This window comes from Montipora capricornis, chromosome 8 (genome assembly GCF_036669925.1).
Source record: "Montipora capricornis isolate CH-2021 chromosome 8, ASM3666992v2, whole genome shotgun sequence".
Taxonomy (NCBI): Eukaryota; Metazoa; Cnidaria; class Anthozoa; order Scleractinia; family Acroporidae; genus Montipora; species Montipora capricornis.
The window spans coordinates 12,843,078-12,856,459 of record NC_090890.1 but is presented as its reverse complement, the minus strand read 5'-3'; the positions used below and the strand labels follow the sequence as shown (position 1 = coordinate 12,856,459).

Sequence of the window (13,382 nt, the reverse complement as noted above, 5' to 3'; positions counted from 1 at the left end):
TTTTCTATAATACACATACTGTACAGACGTTAGAACTGTAGACGAAATATACCAATAACTGTTTAATTAATCTTCACAACCAATTACATCTAGGCTCAACTGACAGTTGACCAATAACGTCACAAGTAAGTTATCCAATGACATCTACAACCAGAGTTTTCGTAGTTATCTACTGACGTTACTACCGGTACTTGACTCTGAAGATGACTTCCGCTCAGGTTGTCGAAGCATCAGTCAATGCCATGTTAAACAGTCCTTTTCAGGACTATACTCACCTGGACGATCATACTTTAACTTAATAATTATGATATGACTCCAGGGTTCAAACCATGTACAAAATTATCATTATTTAATATCCAGCATGTTAACCCATTGACACCTGAACTGCCCTGGGGCCCGTTTCTCGAAAGTCCCGAAACTTTACGGGCCATTTACGGGTGTCACAATTCCCTCTTTATCTCAAGAACGGAGAGGATTTCAGTCATCAAACTTTACAGTCAGTTTGCATTTTGTTACCTTGAAAACACGTTAAAAGATCGGCGTTCCTGAGCAAGTGGTTGGCAGGTTCACAAATGGCTTTTCAGGCCGGGAAAGTTTTTGGGACTTTCGAGAAACGGGCCCCTGGACCGCCGCCATTGACAAGTAAAATCATGTGGTGTTAGACAGAGGAAATCTATTATTAGTCCCACTCCTAGGAGTCAATGGGTTAAATTAATAATGAGGTGTTTGGAAAACTGCCTTTTGTGCTACTTTTGATAACTGTATTTAGAAAGGAGTAGAGCTGTAGCTGTGATGGGACTTGTTTCCAGCTGCAGCACTGTTTCATGGGTTCATTTCCATTTATCTAGCATAAGATTTACAGAGAGTGTAAAATTAATGCAGGTTGCAGATTAGGGGTGTGGGTCACCCAAACCCTGACACCCTTCACAAGATTTGTTTGTTCTCCCCTTTATCACCCTTTTATCACCCAGGTGCTCTGGTTGTCTCCTCTCTTCTCAAACCATCATTTCTTCCAAGTCAACATTGATCGAGGTGAGGGACGAATGCGAGTACTCGGTGAGTGCATGCCTTGATTGTTATATTCTCTCACTTCTAGGTATATGGCTCAAGGATGTTACAAGGATGCTATAGATACTGTACACAATGGAGCTTGTTTATTCTTAAAACATAAACAGGTAAGATACATATATTTACTAAATAGGTGGAATGGTATTTCATTCCTGGTAAATAATATTAGATAGTCTAAGAGAATAACGAAGAGGCAATACAGTATGTTATCTTGAGTCAGCAGCAATTGATAAAAAAAAAAAGTGCTCATGTGCGATGATTCCCTGCATTTTTCAGTGCATTTGCAAACTTCTTGTTGCGATCATCCCTTACGGTTTTTTGGTTTTTTGAGTTCTTCTTTTGCTTTTAATGGTATTCACTCTGCAGATGTAAACACTGCTTAGTCTCAGCCCCAGACACGGGGTTTAGAGGCTAAGCATCTTATTGAGGATTAGGGTGGACCCAATGACTGCTGTTGCATGCATTCCTCCCTACACATCTGGAATCCCGAAATCTTTCAAAGAACCCTCCACCCGACCAGATGCCACACCCAACCAACAGCATGATCTTTGTCAATTCTCGATGTATCTATCTGATTTCCTTTGTGAGAGGGGACTAGTTGGTGATTTTTGTCATCCTCTTTATTAATTTAACCACTGCAGTTCTGTCCCTGGGCACATGCCCACTCCTGAGCTGCTCGATCCGTCACATTAATGTCTGAACAATATGTTCCATCTTCAGTGTTGTCACGATGCTCCTATCTCACAAGATCTTCTCATTCCCATCCTCTGATGCCCTTACCTCATCCAGAACCTCCTTATACCGCACATCAGCACACTTCACACCATAATTCCCGCAAAGCTCCCAGTACACCACCAAAACCATCTGATCATGCTCCTCCAATATTTCCTCTCCACATTCCCAACCGACTCCACTTTAGATCTGCATCCTCCTCCTCAATAATTATTGTGGCCCTGAAAAAACCTTGTTTGCAAAGCCTGCTCTTTTTTCCTTCGTAAATCTATTATGAGTCATTGAATTTATTGTTTGTCAACTAGGAGGGAAGTGCTAATGATTTGGCGATGTTGATGCTAGAGTGTTTTCATCAAGCACAGATACCAGTTGCAGATGATGTCGTGAATAAAATTAGAAATGTATTTGAACTTTATGAACCTGGATCAGTAGACCGATATGGGTTTATGACAGCCGCTTTAAAGTAAGTGATTATGTTTTTGTATACAGGTATGGTGTATTGGCAGCTGATAAATCCTTGGTTGCTCATTAGGAACCCCCTTATGATTAAACACATGCCATGATAAGGCACCTGGTGTTGAGATGTACATGTAATCATGTGGCGATTGACCTTGATTATATCATAAGTCTTAGTGTGCGCCTGTGGTTTTTTCTCGAAGTCTGGGCGTGCACTGGTACCATTGGCCGTATGTACCTAAGATTCAGCCAACGTTTGACATATATACATGGGTTGTATTATAGACTCTGTCGGCAGTCACTGGAATGTTTTAATTTACACAGCAAAATATGGTAATTGAGCTCATTGTCATTTAAATGAAAGTAAGCAAAAAATAATGTAAGAAAGTTCTGTGACATTTCCCTTGGACCAAGACTAGTTTTACATGGCCTCAGCAAGTTATTAAGTGCTTTATATAAAAATCAAGAAGGCCTTTAAGTCTGCAACTCTGCTAAATCATCAGCTGCGATCACATCATTCAATCTTGTTCTTAAACATTCTATATTTTACAAGTACCGGTATTTGTCATGTGCTTCTTTTACTCTATAGATTTTGTGGCTTGGTTGCTAAGCTCTTAAGATCTAGCATTTGAGAATTGGAATTTTGTTTTGCTTTTTCCCATGTTTCATTAGCCTGATTTTTAAGATTGTGTGTTGCCAGCTTTTTCTGCTCACTTGATGGTATTTTGGAATAAAATAGATGTTAATGCTGGTAAGCAAGTACTGGGCAGCGCCTGGGAGGAGAGGGTGACTTCCCATCACGTGACTACCTTACTTGGCTCTTTCATTCATCCTGCCATGCGAGCCTTCTCAGTTTGACATTTCTAAAGCTCAACTACAGTGTAGTTCTGTTTTTTTCCGTTCAGCAATTTAATCCCTCCCTCCCGCCTGTTTTGCTTTCTGGTTATCTTGTTATTTATTTTATTTTTTCCTTATGAGCTTCTGTAACCTATTTAAGAGTTCTTAATAAAATATGGGCGGGGAATTGCTGCCTGCGGCACCCCTTCAGCCCTGTGCTGAAGCCCCGTTAGGGAGGGAGTATATTGTTACTTTGCTGGACTGGGTTAACTTGGCCCCAAGACATTATGCCAGCCACTATGCCCACCTTGCAATACAGGCATGAGGCACCCCCTCGGCTAGTTCCCGAGGCCCCTCATCCGGTGGTCCATACTGGCGGTGGGTATTATCCGCGCCTTGCCAGTACATTCCCTGCCCCTCGTTTACGCCCAAGTTGTGTGTATTGTCTTTTATTGCGCACCAAAGCATTAACGTGACTAAAGTGGGCGGCTCAACTGACTTTTTAATACATGTAGAACGTACCAGTTGCTAGCGGGCTACCTTTAGCTTCATTGCCTCACTGAGCCTGCCTAGTTCGTCAGAAATATTATTAAAATTATGAGCAATGAGTTCTGTGTGAATTTACATGAAGGATTTTGTTTTATAATGTTTTATTTTTTATAGCAATTTAATAATTTTTTTTAACAAGTAAAGGATAATTTAAATAATTATTTTTTTATTATCATGACAAGTTTTCAAATTTGTATTTTATTAACAAGGGAATGTTTGTGTAACAATACTATGAGAAACATTGAAATAAAAATAACCATTATTATTATTGTTCTCTAATGTTTTTTTTTTTTTCAGATGGACATCAGATACAGACCCATCCCTTAAATATGGACACCCTAATCTTCACCTGACATGTGCACATAGATTTTGGAAAGGTGTGGATTGATTTTTAACTTTCATAATAATAATCTTGAACATGGTTGTGGAATATTAAGGTCTTGAGGTTTTCTGGTCACAGTATTGTTCAACATGTAGGGTCTTCAAAACACATTCTAGAATTAACTTAAGTCATAAAAATTTGATTAGCACAAAAAAACCTGGCAGAAACTAATATTATGTACCAGACAAGAAGGTTGTGGACTTCATGAATTTTACCCTTTTTTAGAGAACTGTATTACTTTTTTTGAATGGGTAGAAAATGTACTTACTGTAAATGTTCTTTTATAAGCAAAAATATGTGTTGTGTTGATCTGTTCATTGTGAGTGACTGGTAATCAATTACTAGTGTATATTTATTTATCATATCGATATTTTTATCATTCCCCCATTACAAAATCACAGGTGTTGAAGTCACTCATCTCTTAAGCCAGTTGTTGTTTGAGTTGTATATGTCAAAGGATCTATATCTTCTTTATCTATCTGAATTGCTGCCTCTGATTTTGTCACAGAAAAAAACTTCGGTGATTCCCAGTACCACTTTTTGTTTACGTCTGATGGACATCAGTGTGCAGCAATGTTGGTGGAAAGTGCTACGACCAGGGGATTCCCAGGAGAGGCAGATCTATTTATTGCACAAGCTGTTCTACAGTATGTGTCCTGTCATATCTTCATAAGGGTAAAATGTACAGGATAAAAAAGAAAATCCTGAAGATGAAATTAGCAGATAAACCTTTGATGATTTTTTTGATGGGCTCAAATATCATCCTCGTAGCATCTACAGTACTTTTAATTATTAAAAACTATAGATAATTGGAAAAGTAGGATATCTCTTCCTTCAGAGGCAATCACGATTACCACTAAACCATGGAAGACTACGTAACAGATTGACAGGCAAATATGTATTAAAGAATTGTGTGTGTGACCGGAAACAAGTTTTTGTGTTTTCAGTGCATGCAATGATATATCTGGTTATTGTTTGACTCATATCACATATCATCGTTTTATAGTTCTCCCAGTATTGTTAAGAAAAAGTATTAGACATTTTTAAATACCATGGTAGAGACTTGTAAAGCATCCGCTTACTGGTTTTGATTGGAATCATTGCCATTAACAACATTTTAAAATTATGTAAACAACAATATCTATGATCACACTTAACCCTATCATTGGGTTATGGACTGTGGAATTGAGACTATGGGATTGAAACTGGATATTGACCAAGATATTGTGACCCCACTGAAATACTGTGAACTTAAAGGACATCGGCTGAAAATCCTTCAAACAAAGTGTGGGCTACCTGTAGCCTCTTGTTTCATAAATAAACTACATTTCCGTTGTTAGAGTACCAGTAACTGATTCTATTCTCGCAGCTCTTCACTTTCTTTTAGAAATTGCTAGTTATTATTATTCCACCTGCTCTTGTCGAATTTGAGATGATTATAGCCAACTCTCTGCTACCCTCTTCGTTGGCTATCTATGATCTCATATCCAACGCGCCCTGTGGAATAATTATTATTGTTAATAGCCAATCTTAAAGCATTGTAATAATTAAGATTTTTAAGCCTATTAGCCTTTTTCTTGCATTTCCCTCAGTGTCAGAAAGAAGATGCTTTTGCCATGAAATTATTGATAATATCACTTCTGATTTGCAGATTTTGTCAGAAGTGCCTGTATGACTGTAATTTTTGGAAATGTGCATTATGTTAAGTCTTAACTTGATACAACCCAGCACAGTTTACATTATTATTGCAGCTCAAGTTTTGACTATAGTTGCAGGCTTGGGAGTGTTTTTATGACTTCCTCTCCTTGCCTTGCAGATTTCTTTGCTTACAGAATTTTATGACAGCCAATACAGTATTTTCCAAGTACACAGCACAACATCCAGATTTCTCTGGTCTGGGACCTCCATATCAAAAGCCACTTCTAAATTTTGTTTGGTTCTTGCTTTTAGCTATAGAAAGGTTTGTCTATTCTTCAGTAAATAATTATTGTTAGTATAATTACATAGCTGATTATTACGCGATAATCACCTAAGTGGTTTTTTCAAAATAACAGCAGACAAAGAAATTAATAATAATTGTTTTAAAGAAAATGCGTATTTTCAAATAATCACCTTTGTACAGGTAATTATACTAAAGCAATTATTCACCACAGAATTCGTTTTTAGTCAGTTTTTAGTCACCGATATTTCCCTCACCTTCGGCGAATAATAATCATAATTATAGTGCTTGAAATTAAAAAAAATTCGATGTCGTCCCTGTTTCAAAAGCCGGGCAACTAAACCCATAAATTTGGTTGCCCATTCAGAAGCCCTCTACAATTGAATGCACACCATGTTGAGATGCAATTGCATGGTGTTGGAGCTTGAGCATCCCATAGTTCTAAGTGTGCATCTGCTTTTTTTTTTTTTTGTGGAAGTCTGGGTTTAAGTTTTAGCATTTTCAAAATGGAGACTTCAATTTCCATCGAACTACATGTGAATTCTCCTATCTGACAATTTTTTGTAAAAGCCACAGATATTCAAAACAAGGGAAAATGCTCAACTGCGGCAAATTTATTAGTGTTAACTTCACACTACTATCAGACACTGACAAGAGAAAACTGTCAAGTGAGTCAGGTGCTGCTTATGTGATACATTTTCTATTTTTGGCTGGGTTGTCCGTTGTTTTTTTCTTCAAGCAAGCAACCAACCATTTCATTTTACTAAAAACTAGTCGCCTGGGAGACTTTCTGGTCATCTGGCACAACCGGACTACCGCTAATTTCGAGCACTGAATATTGTTACATAGCTGGACTTTTCCCATGGCAGTGCAGCCCTTAATTCTTCATTATTATCCAGTGGTTTTACTAAGTACCGACCACCAGATGAAATCGTCGGCTACTTCATTCAGAGAAGTCAGCTACTTTTTTCTAAATTGAATTAATTAAGGACAGATTCTTTCAAACCCTTAGATTGAGTTTCATTTTGATACAGTGACAACAGGCAGTAGTTACTCTACTCAAACCAGTAGCCAGATTTAAATTTCATTAAAACCCTGGTTATCTTTATGTTACATATACTGTAACATCTAACAATGAATATATCATTTCATTCATTGATTCATTCACCAGGGGAATATTTGAACTCCAAATGACCTGCTCCCAAAATCAGTGGCTTCATAGCTCATTTGATAAGAACATCGCTCTGGCATTGTGATATCATGAGTTCAAACCCAGTTAAAGTCCTGAATTTTTCAGGCTTCTCTAGGCAATAGCTGAAATTGCTTTCATGACTGCGAGTATTATAGCTTCACTTAATAAAAACTGTTTCACCAGGTAATCTCTGAAAAGGCAGGATGTCAGAGGGTAACATTGTAATGTTACCAGTACAACAGAGTAGTAATAATTTTCTCTGATACAAATTTGAAGGTTGTTTCCTTCACAATGTTCACAGTTGAAAAATCACCTGGTCACAGCTGTGGTGGTGGGAAAAAATTGATGTTCAAGTGCATCATCTGATTTTACTGGTTTTTTTGAATTTCAAGTGATTATTGTTGGTTTTCAGGAAAGGTAGTCTAAGTCAATTTACAGTGTTGTGTGAAAAATATCAACCTTCCATTGAAAGAGATCCAGTCTACAAAGAGGTATGTTTTGCCTCTATGATGAAAAATTGTAATATGCATAAATAGCATGCTAAAATAAAAGCCATTTTTTAATTTTAAATACAGTGATCTCTTCAGTCTTGTCTGATTAAGCTTTTCATAAAACAAAACAGTATAATTACCAAAAGCAAGATGAAAATCCTGTTGTTCCCTTTAATCATTACAGTATGTGCATAATCTTTTTCGCCGCGAGCAGGCAGAATTCTGCGAATCCTGCAATCTGATTGACTCTGGGAATGAGCGGAATTTTTCTATGTTGCCCACCAACCCGGGCAGAATCCTTCTCCTGGGTGCATGAGCTTGTGTGATGAGCTGGTGTTAGGACCAGAAATAGATTTTTTGAAGCCTTTTTAGTGTTTTTAAAAGTAACGGTGTTGCTATACAGTATTGCGTGATATTTCTCTTTTGAAAATGAACATCGCAGGCCAGGCCAGCCTTAAGCAATGTTTCCCAGCCAGCGCATCATTTTAGGAAAAAATAAATAAACAGATTATTCACCGGTTCGTATAGGGAAAAACTGTACCCTTGGTCTCAAGTACAGCCCTTGGCCTGCGGCCTTCAGCCTTGGGCTGTACTTGAGAACTCAAACATAGTATTTCCTTATACGGACCTCCCAGCCAGTGAAAAAGATATATTTGTTTGCTTTTTTATAAAATAATGATATTTGATAATATTATTACATTTTATCCACAAAGAAAATGTGCTCTTCAATGATAAATGACAATATTACTCATCATCATTATCATTATCATTATACCTCTGAAGTGCTGTGTGCTTCATGATTGGCCAAGTTAGTGCAATTTGGTCCCACAAGATCAAAGATCATTTTTTGGGGTTTTATCCCATATAATAAATCCTTCCTTGACCAAGCTTGTTCGGTCAAGATGGCTGGATATTGGTCTCTTTTTTCGCGTGTTTATGGACCTTGACTATAACCACACAAAAAAAGAACTTGGCAAATATCCATCCATCTTGACCGAATAAGCTTGGTGAATAAATCCATTTAATGCAGTATGGATAGTCAGTGTTCCAGGTATTGTAAGAAGAATAGAGACTCACTTAAACTGAACACAGCTGAGCCCATTCACATTCCTTTGGGTGCCTAGTCTCCTTAGCAGCAGTTATTAGGGTCGTAACGCAACGCTCCTCCCGAGCGTTGCGTGACGACTCTAATAACGGCTGCGAAGGAGACTATTGGGTGCCCCTCCTCAATGTAAAAAAACTCGTCTGAAACGCTAGATAGATAGTTGTTGTTCATCGAATTACAAATATTTACAAGTATTTTCATTTCTTGCTGACTCTATGCTGCAGTATCTGGACAAGATCGGTCAAGTCTTCTTTGGACTACCACCAAAGCCATCAAACAGGGGCATGATGGAAGGCATCTTAGGTGAGCCCTCTTTGTGCTTTTTGCTTTTATGTCTACTCAAAAGCTATTTGCCCTTCCTTGCTATTGTAATTAAGGAGATGGCGAGTGTTAACCTCGTTAAATGTAATATTAGATGTTTTTTAATTACTTCTATTTTGTGCGTGTGCCCTTTAACCTATTTGTCTTCTTGGAGAGCCACTTATAGACTTGCTCTTCTTAAAGGCTGATGTGTTTATTCGTCAATGGGAAACCCTCTGAGGCGAAAAGGTTGTTCTTGTAGAGAAACGCCGTTCCACAGACACGTGGATAATAGAGAGTGTTTGCAATGCATCAGGCCCTACTTAACTGAAATGGTTTGTGTTTCCTAATCTAAGAAAAGAATACGGAAATACTTTCTGTATTCTTTTCTGGCAACCAATTATTGGTTTGAATTCGGCTATACAGAATCTGTAAACTATTAATAGACAAAAACCAACTTAAATGTAGTGTGCTGGCAAAAATTTGTTACTAGGTTCTGCTGTTTAGAAGTTGATCAAAAAAGGAAAATGTACGCTTTTCCCTCAGGCGTTACGTGCTTGAAAGATCAACCTCGTTTTCGGGGTCTTTTTTCTTCCCCTCCCCTGAGATGGGAAATAGGGGGGACGGGAAGAAGAGCGACCCCGGTAACCAGGTCGCGCAAGAAATGGGCGAAATTCTTGTTCACATTTTCGTGCGTTGCTATTTCTCATGTGTCTATTTTTGTTATTCGCGTTGCAGCGAAGTGCCCACAGGGTAGGTTCAAGGTGACGACTGCTATGATAAGAACCTTGTTTTAGCTAAAGTACCATTTGAACAAACAGGAGAAAAACTAGAGAACAATCAATATAGACTGATCATGGAAATCCGCTGTACACTTTTAAAAGGATGGTCAAGCCTGTTTTATCATTTTCAAGAAACTACTATTAGAAGGATTGAAACTGTTTGAAGGAAGGATAATGTTATGGTACCATATGAAAAGCCAATAATTTAACAAGGTGCCTTCATTCATGTGACGTGAAAGGTTAGCGTAGCAACAAAAGAATCCCTCAAAAATTAACCAATATTCAAAGGCCTGTTTACACGGTACGTTTGAACGCGTCAATTTTTTAAGTATTTATGCGCATTACTCACTCGCTAGTGGTCCGGGTTCGGGTCCTAGCCGGGGACATTGTGTTGTGTTCTTGGGCAAGACACTTCACTCCCACTGTGCCTCTCTCCACCCAGGTGTAAATGGGTACTGGCCAAAATGCTGGGGGTAACCGTGCGATGAACTAGCATCCCAACCAAGGGGGAGTAGAAATACTCCCAGTCGCTTCATGCCACAGAAACCGGAGATAAGCGCCTGCCTGATGGGCCTCTCTAGGCTCGATACAGAGACTTGACTCACTCGCATACCCTTTGATTGACAAGGCGATTTCTCTCGGAGTGTCGGCCCGACTTCAAAAAATCGGGCCGATACTCCAAGAGAAACCGCCATGTCAATCAAAGGGTATGCGAGTGGATAATGCGCATAAATACTTAACAAATTAAAGCGTTCAAAATGGCGGATACTAAAAAGACAACGGGAAGATCTTTTGAGGAAGAATTACACGTTTCACGCAATGTACACGGTACGATTTATCGGCCCGACAAATCGTACCGTGTATCATTAAACTGATGCTTACATCTCAGAAGCAAACTCGTTGACACCAACTCTTACAGCTGGAAAGTGATTATCAGTCTAAGGTAAAACCCTGTACCAAGTTAAAACATATTCTCTGGACAAGATTCATAGTATCTTCACAATTGCAAAATTTTAAGGTGGCTATGAACCCGCTCCAGAGAATATATAGGATATTACATGGCCGCGCGGAGATACGAAATTTCTCTTCGGGTGTGAAAAATATTTCACCAGTGAGCACAGCGAACGAGTGAAATATTTCTCAACACAAGAAGAGAAATTTCGTATCTCCAAGCTGCCACGTAATACACCTTATTCGAAAATGGCCGCTGATTTATGCGGATATAAATTGGCCCTTGTTGCCTCGATCAAGATAAAATATTCTTTTGAATTTTAAAGTTAAGAACGAGGCATCCAGGGCTTATTTGAATAAAAACAACAGAATATTTAAATGGCGTCCATTTTGGAATAAGGTGTATATTATATTTATTATATAAACACCAATGAAATACTAAATCATTTCACAGGCACGATTTTCATATGTAACCATAGAAACAGTGATCTTTTCACGTGTGAAAATAACATGTTATCTTCACGTTTGAGGATATCATGTCTTCGCGCGAAAGCTCACTTGGTATTTCATTGGTGTTTACATAATAAATTTTAATACTTTGCAGAGAGCTTTATCTCATCCTCCTTATCACTTTTCATCACTAAATAATGAGGGTCACCGGGTTCGTTGTTAAGATCTGTGAAATGTAGGGTGTGTTAAGGGTTATCTTTTGTTGTTATGGTCACCTATTTAAGTCACATCAATGAGTGCATATTGTGAAGTAATAATTGGAGTTTCACGTGGTACATTGACGTGAAACAGTTGTTTAGACTCAATCCTACTAATAAGACATCCCCTTGAAATTGTTGAAACTGGTTTGATCCACCTTAACCGCGTGCAGTCTCTGTTCTCTTTCAGTCGTGTGCAATTCTGAACTTGTGACGGCAGGAGATAGAGAGACTGAGAGCAATTTTGTATCAGGTTTTTTTGGTTTAAATAGGCCATTTCCGAGTTCATGTCTGCCTCCTCTTCAAGGCGAGTCTAAGTGCGAAGTTTTTGTTAATTGAAAAATTAACTAATTACCATCACAAAACTTCGCACTTAGACACGCTTTGAAGAGAAGACAGACGGGAGCTCGGAAATGGCCTATTAACGTAAAAAATGTTGTTGTTTGTTTTACTGTAGGAGACTTAATGCAAAGTTTATTGGACGAAGGAAGCAGCAGTGCGTCGGCTTCGAACTCAACTTTTATCGAGTCTGAAGAAGTGGACTAAAGATTACCATCGAACTTTTATAAGCCATGAATACTTGACAAGGCATATCCGTAATTATGTCTCAAAAATCGTTGGACTGTCATTAATTTCTTGACAGACAATCTTGCGATCCTTCGACGTGATGATGGCCGGTGCGCTAGCTCGTTTGTCTAGTCTCGCACCTTTTAATAAATCGGCAGCACGCCTTTGTAACGAAGCCTGGGAAACACATAGCTGACAGGTCGTCTTCGTACTGAACTAGAAATTTTCCAGCAATGGACCGTGGCACAAATGAACCTCATTCTGGTTCAAGGATAGAGTCTCTTGTTCCCTGAATGCATCAAGGCATTAATTTTGGATATCTATGTTGTGGACAATACTGGTTAGGATTGTTATCCTGTAGAAGCATTAAATTCACGGAAAATCATAGCAAATTCCTTTGTAGTTGCTAATTTAGGAGTCCATGACCCGTAGCGTCAATTTCCCAAATAAACCAAACGAGTCAATTTAGTTATTTTACCCACTTTTATCATGGAAATTTGTCAACAAATCTTGCAAAAGTTTGCATTCTCCAAGCTACGACAAGTTCTTTTGGCTCGTCCCGCAGTTCCTAGGGGGGAAAGATTGCATAAAGAGCCAAAACAATGGCTGCATTTGAAGTTATGGATTAAATGGCTCCAGCTTCCCGATAACGTAACGTTAAAAAACAAGATCTTCGTAATTCAAAGACAATTGTTAAAATAAAAGGACGCGAGCAAAGCCTGACCCATGGATCTGTAACCTGTGTTGACTGCGGACGATAAGACTTCTAGCGAATCTGCACGGTAAAAACCTGTATAGAAGAACCTGGATTTCTCGGCTTTGGACGAAACAGCCTCTAAGATTTCAGGGTGGGAGGGAGATTTTATTATTTTGCACCAAAAAAAAAAAAAAACAATGAACCACGAGCATGTGTTTGACCCTTCCATAACAATATTAGATAGCAGTAGCACCCAACGTTTTTGAGACTCCGACGGCAACTGGAAGTGAGCCGTTTTCCCTTTTAACTTGTCTTCACACAACCACATTTGTATTGCTTAGTATCGTTTCTCTATTAGAGAAGCTTAGTTTCAAAATCTTTGAGAGACTACTGTCTTCACTGCTAGCAGAAGTCTCTCACGCTCTAACGGCGAAAAACAAGACGATTTTTTAGCGTTTACTCGGAATACCATGTTGCGCAGAGGGTGATACATTTTGGAAGGTTTAGGAGCAAACTAGAGGGATGAAATAGACTAAAGCGAAAAGAAGTAAATTTTCTGCAGCGATTGAAGTCCGGATGCCTCATTCATAACAACGGATATATGGGTGACCTACTAGCTATGGGAAT

General features: G+C 38.6%; 1 protein-coding gene across 1 annotated transcript in view; it reads left to right on the top strand.

Annotated features, from left to right (window-relative positions):
* LOC138059100 (Golgi to ER traffic protein 4 homolog) overlaps positions 1-12,450 on the top strand; it is a 16,125-nt gene extending 3,675 nt beyond the window's left edge. The window contains exons 2-9 of the mRNA XM_068904617.1: positions 1,097-1,175; positions 2,106-2,263; positions 3,940-4,019; positions 4,533-4,671; positions 5,841-5,984; positions 7,568-7,646; positions 8,976-9,054; positions 11,949-12,450. Coding sequence (XP_068760718.1) covers positions 1,097-1,175; positions 2,106-2,263; positions 3,940-4,019; positions 4,533-4,671; positions 5,841-5,984; positions 7,568-7,646; positions 8,976-9,054; positions 11,949-12,037 — 847 coding nt within the window. The 3' untranslated portion in view covers positions 12,038-12,450. The remainder of the gene's footprint in view (positions 1-1,096; positions 1,176-2,105; positions 2,264-3,939; positions 4,020-4,532; positions 4,672-5,840; positions 5,985-7,567; positions 7,647-8,975; positions 9,055-11,948) is intronic.
* The last annotated feature ends 932 nt before the right edge of the window (positions 12,451-13,382 follow it).